The sequence below is a fragment of the Sycon ciliatum genome, chromosome 1 (assembly GCF_964019385.1).
Source record: "Sycon ciliatum chromosome 1, ocSycCili1.1, whole genome shotgun sequence".
NCBI lineage: Eukaryota > Metazoa > Porifera > Calcarea > Leucosolenida > Sycettidae > Sycon > Sycon ciliatum.
Window position 1 is genome coordinate 30,075,718 of NC_088643.1, and position 17,343 is coordinate 30,093,060.

Below are 17,343 nucleotides of genomic sequence, written 5' to 3' on the forward strand. Positions count from 1 at the left end.
ACACGTTCGCAACAAATCACTGAGCCTCCATAGGAGTCGAATGGGATGACAGTTGTATTTGCTACTGTGTGTGCATGCGTATGGGCATCCGTATGTGTGTGTGGGGGGGGGGGGGGGGGGGGGGGCATGTGTGTCTTACCATGCTACTGTTGTTGTCGTGTTTTGTGCCCAACAGGATGTGGCCATGGCTCATTTCATTGAATTGGTCAACGAAGCTCAGAGCTTTCCCGGCAGCATAGAGGCCAAGGAGCAGAGGGACATGGAACTTTATGAGCAGGAACAGATGGCATTCGAGGTCTATGGCAAGGAAGTAAGTGTATCTACTATCTACCTTCCAAGTGGCAGCAGCTGTACATGTTATGGCCTGGCCTTCCACCGCTTGTAGAGACACACAGTGTGCATGATGTCTGCAGCTCTGTCCCATGGACCACCGTCCAAGTATTCGCAAGATTTCTTAAACGTTAGTATGTCTAGCAAAGCTAGTAAATAGTTTTGTAGGGTCAAGAACTTTGTATTGCTTGTACATGTGTGTGTGTGTGTGTGTGTGTGTGTGTGTGTACAATGTACGTGTGGTATGACCTACAGACAGACGTCGCTCGTCTGCCCCACCTCCAAAACCCGATTAAGAAGGGGTACAGGCAGTGGGGCGCTCTCGCGGTAGTTAATATGACTCCCTGGTTACTGCATGCACTGTCTGTGTTTCTGTATGATTGCTTGTGCCACGTTTCTACAGGACCTGGTGGTGACTGTTAAGGACCATGTGCAGACGATTCGCTTCAACCGTCCGACACGCCGCAATGCACTGACTTTGCAAATGTACAATGATATAGTGGAGGCATTGGCGCAGGCAGCTGTGAACGATGATATTTACTTGACCGTATTCACAGGCAGTGGAGAATACTATTGCAGTGGAAATGATCTCTCCAACTTCGACTTGGCTAATACGTCCCTGTCCGAACTGGTCAAGGTGGCACGATCCACCCTCGAGTAAGTGCCAGGCAGAATGCAGTGTGTGTGTATGTCGGGGGGGGGGGGGGGGTGCGTGCATGTGTGTGTGTGGGGGGGGGGGGGGGTGCGTACGTGCGTGTGTGTGTATGTGTGTGTGTGTGTGTTAGCACGGACTCCTGTTCTCACTATTTCTTCTGTGAGGGGTAGTAACGTAATGAGGTGTGCATCTCTAGGTAATGCACCTAACAGCTGTAATGTAGTGACCAACTGTTGTGCTTCGTCTTCATTTGCTGTCATTGTCTGTATGCAGGAGGTTTGTTGCTGCATTCATCGATCATCCTAAGCCTCTTGTTGCGGCTGTGAATGGACCTGCTATTGGTATCGCTGTCACTACTTTGGCTCTCTGTGACCTGGTCTTGGCATCGTCTGATGTAAGGTAGTAAGTACTATGGTGTCATGTTTGCATACCGCTGTATGCAGCCTAGCTCCAACCTCACTTTCCAACTACATGTACATTGTACCTCACTTTCACAGACGACCTGTGCAATGCGACCACTTTCTCCAGTCCCACATACACCTACCCCATAGACACGGTTGCAAAGTACGACTGACCACCTAGCCCGGCACCAAATGAGGTTGGATTTCCGAGCCTCTACCCTATGTGCCCCCCCCCCCCCCACATGTACATGTGGAGGTGCTAGGTGAAACCCCACACTGCTGATTTTTTGGCGGGCGTGAGTGCATGTGTGTGTGTGTACCCATACCTGTTAAAACCATGGACTGCTTCTGGCTAGATTAAATCTTTTGTAATCAATGGCGCTAGTGAAGCTTATATCAGATCCACTCTGATGTAGCCACCCACACTAGTAGCAAGTATTACCTTCACTGGGGGCAGGGGTACTGGTGTATGCAGTTGGATCCTGGGACGGATACCCTGATGCAGTCAATCCTTTTTCTGCACTTTGTCCTCACCCACTTGCTGAGGTGTGGTGAGCCCATAAGTGGGATCATTTCCAAGTCCACCCAGACTTTGGGGATTTCAGGGGGTGTCAGCCGTTGGACGGCTCAATAGCCAATGGAGTCATCTTTGCGAGATTCGTTTTGAGGCTCTCCCTCTCTCCCAAGGAGACCCACGTGACCAGTTTGGCAGTGAGCAAGTAGAAGTGTGTGCGTATGTGTGCGTGCGCGCACGCGCGTGTTGTGTGTGTGTGTGTGTGTGTGTGTGTGTGTGTGTGTGTGTGTGTGTGTGTGTGTGTGTGTGTGTGTGTGTACAGGCAACATTCAACACACCATTCACAAGCTTAGGACAGAGTCCTGAAGGCTGTTCATCCTACCTATTTCCCAGAATCATGGGACCGGCGAAGGTAAGCAACACACAGCACACAACACACAGCACACAGCATACAACACACAGCACACAGCATACAGTATACTAGTACATTAGTTAGTGCTTGTATGCTTGCTGTATTTTCCAAAGTGTAAGCCGTTTTTAATACGCCCGGAAAAACTCCAAATCATCCCAGGGACACATGTAGTCCAAACTGTGCTCATCATGGTGATTGAAGGGTGTGAACTTGTACCTCCAAGCCAAGGTACATGTACCTAAAGGTGTCCTCAAATTCTCGGCATCTGAATTTCTCACGTGTCCTTTAGACCTGTCCTACTTGTTCTCAGTGTTCTGTGTGTGTGTTCTCTGCCACTGTCTATCTTCCACTGTCTATCTTCCACTGTCTATCTTCCACTGTCTAACTTCCACTGTCTATCTTCCACTGTCTATCTTCCACTGACTATCTTCCGCTGCGTATCTGCCACTGTCTATCTTCCACTGTCTATCTTCCACTGCCTAGGCCAACGATGTCCTATTGCTTGGTTACAAGCTGACAGCTGAAGCTGCTCTGCAGTACAGACTAGCATCGCGTGTCATGCCTGCATCAGCATTCCAGCGCGACTACAGGAGTGTCCTACACTGGATGACAAGTTTACCACAACAGGTATGGAATAGCATGTACATGCACCAACGTAGAGGGCAGTCTACACAGTATTTTTTATACCCTATGAATAATTATATACCCGGGTTGGCTTGCACGTCGGCAAGAGTTCGTAAACAAGAATATGCAACTGTGATCTCCTTTCTATGGGCCAGATGTGTGGCACGCTGCCTTCATTACATCATTCAGCTGCACGGTGTTAGGTTTTCCACAGTGCGTAGACTCCACACACTGGAAAACCAAACACCACACTTTCCCTAAAGTTTGAATTTTTAAACCAACTTGCGGAACTGAAGTTCATGCACGCAAATTTAGAGTTTGTGTCTGTATTCTAACGAATGAGGCAAAACCAGGCGTGCTGGTGCAAGAGGTTGTGGATTGTGGTGCATGAGTACAGGGTGTGATGCAGGCAAGTACTTAGTTCTGTAATGAAGGCAGTGTGCCGTGCAGACGTCGGGTTGTATAACCATACCGTGCAAACTTCAAAGCAGCGTATGTCTCTGTGTAAATACACTCATACATGTAACTCGGTTATCAGGACACCAAGGTTACGGGCACTTCGGTCTACCGGGCACCCTTTAGGCGAGTTGCAGTGGAAATATTACTACTCTTTTGTCACTTTATACAAGAAAATAGTGACGCCATATGCCGTATCTATGGTCTTTCCCCATCAAAATGTGTGTAATACGGAGTTAGAGACATTTCACAGTTACGTGCAGTGCCCGGTCCCAGACCGACCGAATAAACAAGGTATGAGTACCAGTTTGCATGGAAACAGTTGCAGTGGAAATATTACTACTCTTTTGTCACTTTATACAAGAAAATAGTGACGCCATATGCCGTATCTATGGTCTTTCCCCATCAAAATGTGTGTAATACGGAGTTAGAGACATTTCACAGTTACGTGCAGTGCCCGGTCCCAGACCGACCGAATAAACAAGGTATGAGTACCAGTTTGCATGGAAACAGTTGCAGTGGAAATATTACTACTCTTTTGTCACTTTATACAAGAAAATAGTGACGCCATATGCCGTATCTATGGTCTTTCCCCATCAAAATGTGTGTAATACGGAGTTAGAGACATTTCACAGTTACGTGCAGTGCCCGGTCCCAGACCGACCGAATAAACAAGGTATGAGTACCAGTTTGCATGGAAACAGTTGCAGTGGAAATATTACTACTCTTTTGTCACTTTTTACAAGAAAATAGTGACGCCATATGCCGTATCTATGGTCTTTCCCTATCAAAATGTGTGTAATACGGAGTTAGAGACATTTCACAGTTACGTGCAGTGCCCGGTCCCAGACCGACCGAATAAACAAGGTATGAGTACCAGTTTGCATGGAAACAGTTGCAGTGGAAATATTACTACTCTTTTGCCACTTTTAGTGAAAATAGTGACGCCATATGCTGTATCTATGGTCTTTCCCCATCAAAATGTGTGTAATACGGAGTTAGAGACATTTCACAGTTACGTGCAGTGCCCGGTCCCAGACCGACCGAATAAACAAGGTATGAGTACCAGTTTGCATGGAAACAATCAGTCCAGCCCAGGGGGGGGGGTCTGGTGTCACACTGATGAACAGGTGATGATCTGTCCCCGGGGAAAATTGCGGAAAAAATCGCAAAAAAACGCGGGGAAAAACGCGGCATAATATGGCATAATTTGCGGTAAATATGCGGTAAATATGCGGTGAATAATATTGATGTGCGGCAATTTTCAGTGAGTATGTAGTGAAATCAATCAATGTACTCTTGATAACATGTGTCATTTAGATGTGTACGCATTGTACTACAGTGCTGCTCAATGAAATCCGATTGAGCGAGTCAAGTTTGCGCTGTGCACTGGCGTGATAATAGTGACGTTCTGCCACACAGTAAAACGTACCAAAGTATGTACGGAAATCTCGCCGCGGTATGGGATCAAGTTTCACACGGATTTTTCATACCGTTTTCCGTGTGAAGCGCGCTTCACACGGACTGGACTCCGTGTGAAAACCGAGCGTACAGAGTACATGTTGGGGATGGGATGTTCATGCATGCTACGTACAGCAGAACCGGTGCAACGTACGAAAAATCCGTGTCAAACTTCACTGCAGTTGACACGGAGGTTGCAGTTGACACGGAGTTTGGTACGTAGTTCCGTGTAGCAGAACCTCTCTATTACAATCAATTGTCTTTCCAGTAATACTTCGAAAAATTCTCTGTGAAGTCCAAATTTGAAATTAATATTATTGCCACCACCGATCTTCTCTGTTGCACTGCTCACATACTTTTTTACTTCGTGAAGTATTTGCTCTGCTGGTGCTGGCGCTGGTGTATGGTGGTGGAGGGGGTGAAGTGGCTTGCCCGGTGCCTTTCAAGCAAATGACCGCTGGCCCATGTAGACAAAGGGAGATAGGCACTACCAGTTTTTAGTCACCAATCACTGCCAGCAATGATTATAATATGTATGTCTTTATCACTGCATGCACAGTATCGTGCTTAGCTAGTGTAGACAAGTGACATGTCAGTGTGCTGCTGCTCCATTGCATGTACTATGGTCTTATCTCCGCCCGTGCTCTCTTGTGTTGCTGCAGTCGTTGCAATCATCACGCAGTCTCATACGTAGTTACGACATTGACAAACTGCACCAGGTCAATCGCCTGGAGTGTGATCTCTTAGAGAAGTGCTGGGCGTCACAGGAGTGCCACCAAGCCCTGCTTGAATTTAGCCAACGCCATAAACGCAAGCTGCAAAAGCGCCTGGAGATGCTTGAGGGACACGACAGCCGCCTGGTTCGTGACCGTGAGATCAAACTGGAGAAAGAGCTTGAGCAGCATGAACAGGCCGAGGCCAGACTGCCACCACCTGATATGGCACAGCAGCTACACGCCGGCTCTAGCAACGCTGACCACGCTGGTGGGCTAGATAGAATAACCGAGGGCCACAGTGAATCTTCGGACAACCCTAAGTAACCCTAAGTAACTTTATATTTTGATTTTGGAGTATAGATCGCAATCTCATCATAAATAATATCACTCACGACTCCACTATAGATATGTACTACCAGTTTTTAGAAACCTACATTTCTGCTGCTGCATCTTTCTATTTTTTTAATAATTCCATTCCACCTGCCAAAATTCTTTCTCTTTTCCTGAAGGGTATTATTATTTGTGTGGGTGCAAGTGTGTGAGTGCGTTTGTGTGGAGAGTGTTATTTTTCATGCAAGGGGAGTTGTGTGAGGGGGAGGGGTACAGGGTTTTACACCTCATGTAAACCTTTCCCACGAATCGAATTGCCATAACTCACACACACATGCTATTGCTAGAAAGGAATAAAATTGCTAAAACAATAAAGGACTTGGTTACCAACACAGTGAAAATGCCTACCTACAAGGGGATAAACAGCACTGAAATAAGGGCTGAAAGTTGTATTGAAGGCTTGGAAAAATAAGAAAGAGATAGCAACTACAATCACATTCAAATGTTGAGGTGATCAGCTGTTACTAGCTTGATACGGGGAATATCACCACAGTGGTGCAGAATACACAGCAGCAGCTTACATCTGTAGAACACAGCCGCCATTCAGTGCCAGCTGAAGAGCCATCTCTATCCGAGGACTGCCGTCATTTAGCAGGTTGCCATGTAGGCCATCAGGTCGACAACACGGTTGCTGTAGCCCCACTCGTTGTCATACCTGCAACACATACATGCACAAGCAAGCACGTGCACACACACACACGCACACACACACAGGACCGGCGGAAGCAGTTTTTGATTGGTCCGGCCATACCCTAGTCTTTCATACAGTTTCAACTTTGAGTATGATACGTATGGAGGGTATACACACGACCTCCTAACCAGTAACACATGTTGGTGGCCAAAAAGTTGGTCCGGCCATGGCCGGACCAACCGGACCGGTTCCGCCGGGCCTGACACATGCACACCGTGAGCAATGGTGTGTTTCTAATTTCTTTTTTTTCACCATCGAACTGCTCACATCATGTGCGTACACTCCATCTCTGTGTGCCCCGTGTGAAGTAAAGTCGCATTTGCTGTCAAACCATAAGTCAGTGATGCAAATGATGCATGTGCTATGTGGAAACACAGTCTCAGAATGATCAAGTGTGCAGCACAATATTGCTGTCTAGCCAGTGAGCGCGTGCGCATGTGTGTGTGTTGAGACCTACCAGGCAACAAGCTTGACGAAGGTCTCGTTCAGCTGAATACCAGCAGAAGCATCAAAGATGCAGCTATGGGCATCATGCACAAAGTCAGTGGACACAACCTGCAGCAGGAAACAACGCATACCAGCGCACAATGCCATCACACAGCCAATTTCAGTACAGCTTCCAACAAGTTGCAGTTGGAATCATTCATGGGTAAGTTACATAAAGACAGGTCATGGGTAAGTTACATTTATAAAGACAGGTAAGTCCAACAAATGAGGACTGAGACCTCTAGAACAGGGTTTTTACGCCTGAAAGCAGGTGCATGATTTAACAAGCTGGTTGTCAGTCAAGATGTTATGTACAGATGGAGATACGGCCACCTAGAATTAATTCGTTGTTTCGGGTCACTTCACTCATCCGTACCAGGGTCGGTCGGTCGGGTTTATTTTTTATTTTGGTTACTGCCATGTACCGGTATATGTGCATACATGTATATCGAATAGCTTTTGTCCATCAAGCCAGTCGATCAAATCATGACTGTAGTCGATCCAGCGCAGTCATTGTCCCATCACATCCAGGTCCCCTCCAAGGCTCCAGGACCAGACCTTGGCCTTGCTGGCAAACGAAGTCTGAGGAGCAGCTCTCACCTTGAAAATGTCTGTCAAAGAGCAACGCGGTGGCGGAGCTGATGCTGTTACAGGACCGATTGCGGATCGGAGATACATGGAATAATAGAAGACAACATCGTCACCAAGCGCTGCATCCTGTCATTTTATTTGGCTGCTTCTGAGCTGAGGTCGATGTCTGGACTGCTATTATATTACCGGTATTGCAATATTAGGCGCGTGTGTACAGTCATGTACATGTACATGTACGTACATAGTCTAGTCATGTACATTTGCATGCACTATAAAAAAACATTTTGCGGTCGGGCGAAAAAAGACGGTCGGTCGGGTGACCCGAAACAACGAATTAATTCTGGGTGGCCTAACGTTAAATGTGCAGAATGTTTTGTAATGAGATGAAAAGCAGAAATAATTAGAAATAATAAGAAAAGATTAAATGAAAGCCTGCTCACAACCCCGCCCAGCCTTGCAAACTGGGAATAGAAATGGGGGGGGGGGGGGGAGAGAGGGAGAGAGAGAGAGAAGAGAGAGCGAGAGAGAGAGTGTGTTGATGTGCTGAGCACCCTACCTGGTCTTCAGTGTAGTCCAGGACTCCCTTCAAGTCACCAGCAGCAGCATCCTTCATGGTCTTCTTGATGTCATCATATGAGCACTGAGCGGGAAAAACAATACGAGCACATGTATTTGGCTACACGTCGACTTTTCGAGACCTAAAAAGTAAAAACTGCATACGCCCATCTTTCACGTCTCTAGTGCAGAGAAGGAATAGCATGCTAGTAACGTTTCCTAAACAGACATGCCTATTGAAATTCAACAAAGGGCACACTTTGCTCGCCAAAGTCAAGTAGCCACTAACGCCCTGCAACTCTCCAATCCAGCAGCCCAGTTTGCATGGCCACCAGTACAACTCACGGTGCAGTGGTTGAGTGGTGGTGGGATTTCACTGACCAGCACTAGCAGAAAAACAGCTAGACTGCTGTCAGTAAGCACCCCCCCCCCCCCCCCCCTCATGTACCACCATGCACCCCCACACTCACGTATCCACCCCCCCCCCCCCCCCCCCACCCCACACACACACCCGAGGCCAAGTCGTCAGTACTTGTGCACCATTACAATACTCACAGGCTTCTGCAGGCGCACAGTCAAGTCCACAACTGACACATCGGGGGTTGGCACACGGAAAGCCATGCCAGTCAGTTTGCTGCACATACCCAGAACAACAACAACAACAACAACAACAACAACAACAACAACAACAGGAGAAGCAGCAACAGCAGCAACGAACGAAAAACACATGAGATCAGTTACTAAAGAGGACACACTTGTTTTCGGTTATGTATCCAAGCGAACAGCCGACTGACATTCCAATAGCTCAAAGAAACACGCCCATTGCAATTAGAGCGCCAGAAACTGGATTCTTTGTCAATATTACGGAGGATTAGCAAGACGAAAATCGCGTTCGCTTTCCAAGGAAAGTCGAACTCAGTGACGGAATTCGCGTTATGAGAAGGATTAGCAAACAGAATTCGCACATGCATGACGTTGACACGACGTACATTGTGTACAGACAGTACAGCGGGGTAAATTTATGACTGCCCTGACACGAATCCGCGATTCGTGTTCAGACTACTTTTCCGAACGAAAAATGCGAAAGTTCGCTATCCAGTTCGTGAACTGAAAAATGCTTGCGAACGCGAACGCGAATTTCGTCTTGCTAATCCTCCGTATTGTAAAGCGGCTCATTTTGGCGGTGGTAAATTTCTAGTGAATTTAGCTAATATTCATAAGGCCACGCCGTTTTTTTCTATGTTTCGCGTCACCTTATTCGATGAAATCAATGAGGGAGGGCGAAAAAAAAGCCATCCAAAAAAAAGAGTGTACGTGCATTGCATTTGTGTACAGTGAAGCGACGCGGCACTGTTCATGTACAGACATGTACAATGTACGTGTACATGAATACATGAGTGTATCCCCTCTGCCATGCTTGTGGTCCAAACAGAGGCAGCATGATGATTGTGTGACTTGCGGTCCAGCTTATTGCACACACATGTACAATGTACCAGGTACATGCGTGTGAGCTGAGTTACATTTTTCGGTTTTCTGAGTTTGCATTAAATTTGTATTGCATTTTCAAAAAAATTTTGTTCCTTTATTTTTTATTTTTAACTCCGGCTGTGAAATACATGCGCGCGGGGGACGCGAAAAAGAGATAAAAAACGGTGTGGCCTAAGTAAGAATTTAGCTAAAGGGGTGCTTTCTCTAGTTTAGACCCGCCAATTGAAAGTTTTCATTTTGCATAGCATATTTATTTTATCATACGCATGCATTCTTTCAGGAGACTCTGACCGTCAAAATACTCCACCTGTGTATAGGCACTGTCTTAGTGACGTCATCAACAGCGAACCTCAAACTGGGTGTGTCCGCCTAATTAGAAATCCCACGAAATCTGCTTACATAGAAAATGTGTGGGATTCCTGCTGATAATTCAAAGTTTACTGTACATTGCACTGGTGGGTTCAGAGTGTGTGAGACGCATGTACTGGCCAGTTCAGAGTGCATGAAAGCTGTGCCTATGGTGCATATCGCAACTGTATGTGATTGAATGCGAGCATTCTGACATGCATAATGTGTTGTGGGTACACGGTTGGATAATTAGAAGTTTTCCTTGCCATTTCGGGGTTCGGATTATCAGGATTCCACCCGCACTTTTAAACTTTAGCAGGCTTGCACATCTTGATATTGCAAGTGCAACTCGATGGAAAGCAACTCAATTCCGTATCAGGTGATATTGTCCATTGATGGAGTTTGGAAAAGAGCTCGTCACCTCGTGACACAATAGCCTCCTTACCCATTGAGTGCGGGGATAACCTTGCCTACAGCCTTGGCAGCGCCAGTGGAGGCTGGGATGATGTTCTGGCCAGCACCACGTCCATCACGCCATTTCTACAACACACAAACATACAAGCACACAAACACACATTAGTACATGGCATCATGCCTGGTACCAACTTGTACATCAAAGGCATACAATACTCAAGGCAATGGAGTTTTTTTACTACAGACTTTCAACATCACCTTACAGCAAGCAAAAGGGTGCCATTCAAGACCTGGTCTACATGTAAAAGATTTAATTATAATACGAAGCATGTGAAAACCGACAGCAGTCACTGTGCAAATACATGTATGACATGCGCGGAGAGTCTTGAGATGGTAGTTACCTTGCCAGAGGGACCATCAACAGTCTTCTGTGTAGCTGTGGTGGCATGTACAGTGGTCTATTGGACACAAATCACACACACACGCACACACGCACATTCATACACATATGTTCAGAGTGCATACATAGCTAGAAAACAGACAAGGAACACTGAAACTGCACAACGCAGCAGATACGCCAGATTGTATACTGGTGAATATAGCCTGGATACGGAGTTCGTCACAAAAGTCAAATTTGCCAGTTTGGCCTAAACGCTCGTTTTTCCGAGACAGGGATATGGCAGAAATAAGCCGTGAAATTGAATCAAACACTCCAAAGCAGTCCACAGTTATGGATCATGGAATTTGGCAGATCGACAGCTTCTGTAGTCACAGAAAGCAACACAACACAAGCATGAACTTCTGCAGTCACAGAAAGCAACACAAGTATGAATGGAGCTGGTGTGGTTTCCGTCCAGCACTGCACTATCTACAGTGCAAATGCGCTTGCGATCCGAAGTACAACGTGATACAGAATGCCGTGCGCACTTGTTCAACTCACAGATTCATCGTCAAAACGTCTCAGTGTTCGCGGTTCACTCGATGCTTTTCGCCCACCACCGGGAAATCGCTGTGGGCTGGTTTCTGTGATCATTCCCTTCTACCACCATAAAAAGGAGCCCTGCTTGTTCCAAAACCCTCTTGCTTTCGACTAATTCGAGGCTGCTGAACACGAAGATCGGGGGTTTCTCCCGGGGCCGAGTATGCATCTGGTCAAAATTGGTACTTTGCAATGACTCTGCGCAAAGCACAGCTCCATTTATTTTCCAAGCAAAGCACGTGTGGCATCAATGGAAAGGTAACTTACCTCAGCTACCTAAAAATAGCATAGACAAGGGTGAAGTAGAAGTGGCCATGGGAGAATGGACTATAGAAATAGACTTCGAAATTTAGCTTCCACACTGTAGACATACAATGTACTTGCAGACGACAACATCATTACATGAGTATCCATCCACCAATGCAGCTTACCATAAGACCCTCCTCAATGCCAAAAGAGTTGTTGATGACGTGGGCAAGAGGAGCCAAGCAGTTGGTGGTGCAGGAAGCATTACTGTAAAGACATTCCAAAACACATTGTGGAATGTCAATGACTAGCGTGCAACGCAGCACAGAAACAAAGAGCGACACAGCAGCATGGATTAGGTTGTACAACCTTTACACCAGAATTTTCTAGGAAAGTTGCAGCAGCAGGGCAGTATAAGCTGGTCTGGTCTTGGGTTATTGTGATCAGTTTTGGGGAGGGGGCAATTGGCCGTATATTTGCAAGTATATTTGCCAAGCCTACGTCTAATTCCCCTAGCGTATTGTATTCTACTTGATGACTCAAGGTCAACACCAACGAGAACAGCTCTGCCGTGGTTCCGACAAGCAGCAGAATTGTACACCAACTGCCGTTACCCCTGCCCCCAGTGAAGGTAATACTTGCTACTAGTGTGGGTGGCTAAATCAGAGGGGATCTGATATAAGCGTCACTAGCACCATTGATTACACAAGATTAATCTAACCAGAAGCAGTCCATGGTTAACACTTAACAGGTATGTATACTTCAAATAGAAAGTATATGAACCCTGTAACCAACAAAGGTGGCAGATACAACAACACACCTTCAAGCAGCCGAGCCTGTTGGCAACAGACCTCACACAATCAGGCATAAGTGTACCCACCAACCGAACTAGCACACACACACACACACACACACACACACAATGAGACGCAAAGTGTACCTGACAATGTTCATGTCGGTGCTGTACTCCTTATGGTTGACTCCCATAACGAACATGGGTGCGTCAGCAGAGGGAGCGGAGATGATGACCTTCTTGGCTCCACCGTTCAAGTGAGCCTACAGAATCAAGCAATCAAGATAGTGAGCGAGGAGAGGGGAGAGATAACAGGAAAAAGAGATAAGACACAGTAACGACAACACTATATTATCTGTGTTCCCACTGGCCACACTGACTACACGGCTGCAAACACACAATACACGTGCGACGTGTCTGAGTGTGCAGGTAGCAGTGCTTACAGATGCCTTGTCGATGGTGGTGAACACGCCAGTGGACTCAACAACGTACTCTGCACCAGCTGCGGACCAGCCAATCTCCTTGGGGTCACGCCTGAAACACACACACACACACACACACACACACACACACACACACACACACACACACACACACAGCATTGCCAAGGTGCAGTGACTGGAGTGGGTAACCTGGTAATATCATCCTAAATTCACAAAGACCTATTCATGTGAATGTTTATAAAAGGCTATCGAGTACCTGTCTATGCCTCAAATGAACAATGTACAGTAGTCTTGCTTGCCAACAACTGGGACTACTAGTAACTTGGTATTAGTCCTATCTGGCCGAGCAGTACAGTAGAGAGCTTACAGAGCAAAGACGGTGATGGCCTGTCCATTAACAACCAGCTTTCCATCCTCGGCAGAGACATCCCCTTCGAATCGACCATGAGTGGAGTCATACTTGAACATGTACACCTACGAGAACAGCAAAAAAGTCCAACATCAGCAAGCATGCAACATCAGCAAGCATGCAACATCAGCAAGCATGCAACATCAGCAAGCATGCAACATCAGCAAGCATGCAACATCAGCAAGCACGCAACATCAGCAAGCACGCAACATCAGCAAGCATGCAACATCAGCAAGCATGCAACATCAGCAAGCATGCAACATCAGCAAGCATGCAACATCAGCAAGCATGCAACATCAGCAAGCATGCAACATCAGCAAGCATGCAACATCAGCAAGCAAGCAACATCAGCAAGCATGCAACATCAGCAAGCATGCAACATCAGCAAGCATGCAACATCAGCAAGCATGCAACATCAGCAAGCATGCAACATCAGCAAGCATGCAACATCAGCAAGCATGCAACATCAGCAAGCATGCAACATCAGCAAGCATGCAACATCAGCAAGCATGCAACATCAGCAAGCATGCAACATCAGCAAGCATGCAACATCAGCAAGCATGCAACATCAGCAAGCATGCAACATCAGCAAGCATGCAACATCAGCAAGCATGCAACATCAGCAAGCATGCAACATCAGCAAGCACGCAACATCAGCAAGCACGCAACATCAGCAAGCACGCAACATCAGCAAGCACGCAACATCAGCAAGCACGCAACATCAGCAAGCACGCAACATCAGCAAGCACGCAACATCAGCAAGCATGCAACATCAGCAAGCATGCAACATCAGCAAGCATGCAACATCAGCAAGCATGCAACATCAGCAAGCATGCAACATCAGCAAGCACGCAACATCAGCAAGCATGCAACATCAGCAAGCATGCAACATCAGCAAGCATGCAACATCAGCAAGCATGCAACATCAGCAAGCATGCAACATCAGCAAGCACGCAACATCAGCAAGCACGCAACATCAGCAAGCATGCAACATCAGCAAGCATGCAACATCAGCAAGCACGCAACATCAGCAAGCACGCAACATCAGCAAGCATGCAACATCAGCAAGCATGCAACATCAGCAAGCATGCAACATCAGCAAGCATGCAACATCAGCAAGCATGCAACATCAGCAAGCACGCAACATCAGCAAGCACGCAACATCAGCAAGCACGCAACATCAGCAAGCACGCAACATCAGCAAGCACGCAACATCAGCAAGCACGCAACATCAGCAAGCACGCGACATCACAAAACACATCCGGACACCGGTGGATGGGTAACAACACCATTTCCCCCCCCCCCCCCCCCCCCCCACAAACACACACAAACACACGTATGTACTACTAACCATGTAGTCCAAGTCGATGAAAGGATCATTGACGGCTACGACAGTCACTTTGGGGTTGGCCAGGGCAGCGCGCAGCACCAGGCGACCAATGCGGCCAAATCTGAAAACACCAGACGGCAATCATAAGTCAACAACTAGCCTACCAAAACGTAATGATATCCTGACAGTGACAAACAAGAAAGTAACAAGTAAACCTCACCGTCAAGATGATATAGTAGTAGTACAGTCAGACCTCGCTTATCCGGTCCTCTTTTATCCGAATCCCTCACCAAAAATCGTTGGTTACTGATTTACAGCATATGCCATGCATATATACAGTATGTGTGTTCGATTATCCGGTTCCCTCGCATATCCGGATATTTTTGTGGAAAACGGATGTGTGCGGTTATGCGAGGTCTGACTGTACCCCAAGTGGGAGGACAACATGGAACACACAATACCATCGAGGGGCAAGATTCTAATCTGGCATGCCCTCCCTGTCTATGCATGGACGGTATGCCACAATATTCACAACAAATTAAGCACAGCCTACAAGTACAACAGCTACATGGTGGTCTGAACCAAGAACACGTGTGTGCTGTCTCAAGTCAATAAATTCAGCAAGGCGTGGCTATACAAATAATTAGGAAAGGCTGTAGTCAGTTTATGACACTCATCCCGTACAAAAATCTTTTGTTGGGATCTTGGGTGATGTAATGGGGACCCTATGCATAATTAGTGGTGTGTGCGGACACTCACAATGGACTGGAGTTCGACGTATCTGCCAAATAAGGGCCCAAACGTCACCCCAACCGACACCAGCCAAGATGCAAACATGGCGTCGAGTTTGGCAAATTCGAAAGGGATCAGTTTGAGGTACCCCAATACAGAGTGTCCAGTTTGGGAGAGCAGCATCCTGGATATGCTGTTGCTTGGATAGGAAGTTGCTCGACTTCTCTCACCGTCCTCAGAGAGACATTATTTTATCAGAACAAAGACCAAGCTTTCTGGACTCAGATGCTATGCAGTGCTGCTTAGAGTTGTACACATCAGGGTGCATTTTCGTTAACAGAAAGACACACAGAAGTCACTCAAACATGGATTGTTCAAGTCATATAGGTCTGCTGCATTCACAAAATGCAATTGGTACGTGCACTCGATATCGAGAAGGATGGTTACCAAAGGATTACAATTTGTCTGGCTGCAGAACACTTGAACTATGCGCTAGGATGAATAACCACAACTTTCGGCTGATAATAAAACCCAGTAATACTGGCAAGTTTCCGACCAGGTGGTAGACCCAACTTTCAACAACTGGAAAACGACTGCATCTGCTGCTGCTGTTCTCCAAACTGTGAGTGTTGTGAGTGGAGCCGAGTCGAAAGTAGCTTGCCACTATAACTGAAAAAAGCAGAAAGTTGTCATGATTGTTGGAACCCTAGCGCCGATATTCCGCAGGCAAACAAAACAAACCTTAATCTGATGCTAGCCATCCTACTGGACATCGAGTTCACGGACCAATCATGTTTCGCGAATGAAACGTATTTATATGGCTTAAAATTGTGTTTGAGTGCGCCTCCTATTCGTCACTCTGAAACCAAAATGCCCTGGCCTGTCATGTCATGATTCAAAGCAGCACTAAACAGTGCCAGAATCCTATATGCATTGACTTTCTTCAGATAAGACAGATCACCCAAAGAATAACGAGAGGAAGCGTAAAGTAACTTAGTTCCTATGCAAACTACAACACATCCAGTAAGCTGCTCCCCAAACTGGGATAAGTTCGTCCGAATCCGAGGGATGCGCGGAGCCCAATAACAAAAAAACAAAAAACAAAAAAAAACATGTAATGATACTGATAGCCCAAGGAAGTACAAGGGGGGAAATAAGATGAGTCTTGTACATTTTAACAATTTGGTCTCAAGGATAAGCATTGTTACCTCCGTATTAGTAATTTACTGCATTCAGTATAGTACATGACTGTACATGTAGTGGACAAACCATTTTCGAACACTTCTTCCAACGAGATGCCTGACGCGAGCGATACGGGCATAGCCACCCGGCCCAGCTAGCTTGAGCAGCTAAGCCAAGAGCATTTGTTTTTAAACTATTTTTCAATGTAGGACAACACACGCAGGGGTGAAGAATATTCTTTGAATGGGGTTTACAAACGTGCCCATAGCAGAAAGTACATACAACCTGAACCGTCGACAAACTACTCCGACGCAAACTACTAATATGCACAGTAGGTGGGACTTTCCGGAGTGTGGTTTCACTTTGGACAAAACTGAACTCGTTAGTCGCAAGAACTGAAAAGAAAGCACCATGCAGTGATGCACTAACCCGTTAATTCCGACGTTGACCATGTTGAACCTGCACAAGCACCCAGAAAAGGTAATTCACAGGATAGCTTCAGTCACAAAGAGATGACTCCCACGCACACAGGTCAATACCACGAAACTCACAATGTTACGTTTGAGAAAATGAGAAAGAGAAACTAATACTTCAAGCAAGAAGACCAAAGAAAACACAAGATTTCAGCAAAAGTGCAGTTGGCAGACTCAACCAGCTCATGCAAGCACAGCAGTTTTTTTCACTTTTGGTCTTTTGA

At 46.4% G+C, this 17,343-nt stretch overlaps 2 protein-coding genes across 3 annotated transcripts in view; one reads left to right on the forward strand and one right to left on the reverse strand.

Annotated features, from left to right (window-relative positions):
* Positions 1–6,077, forward strand: part of LOC135822216 (enoyl-CoA delta isomerase 3, peroxisomal-like) — a 30,858-nt gene extending 24,781 nt beyond the window's left edge. For both annotated transcript variants that reach the window (XM_065334947.1, XM_065334938.1), the window contains exons 3-8: positions 176–310; positions 734–987; positions 1,259–1,379; positions 2,223–2,312; positions 2,796–2,939; positions 5,516–6,077. In XM_065334947.1, coding sequence (XP_065191019.1) covers positions 176–310; positions 734–987; positions 1,259–1,379; positions 2,223–2,312; positions 2,796–2,939; positions 5,516–5,893 — 1,122 coding nt within the window. In that variant the 3' untranslated portion in view covers positions 5,894–6,077. The remainder of the gene's footprint in view (positions 1–175; positions 311–733; positions 988–1,258; positions 1,380–2,222; positions 2,313–2,795; positions 2,940–5,515) is intronic.
* A 142-nt stretch (positions 6,078–6,219) lies between these two features.
* LOC135822233 (glyceraldehyde-3-phosphate dehydrogenase-like) lies at positions 6,220–17,343 on the reverse strand. The gene is made up of 13 exons (XM_065334958.1): positions 17,198–17,343; positions 17,076–17,105; positions 14,754–14,853; positions 13,361–13,467; positions 12,994–13,084; positions 12,698–12,813; positions 11,943–12,024; positions 10,934–10,990; positions 10,564–10,658; positions 8,838–8,916; positions 8,284–8,367; positions 7,108–7,205; positions 6,220–6,614 (listed from the first exon to the last, which is right to left on the reverse strand). Exons 2-13 carry the CDS (start codon positions 17,096–17,098, stop codon positions 6,548–6,550), a joined length of 999 nt encoding a protein of 332 aa, XP_065191030.1. The 5' UTR covers positions 17,099–17,105; positions 17,198–17,343; the 3' UTR covers positions 6,220–6,547.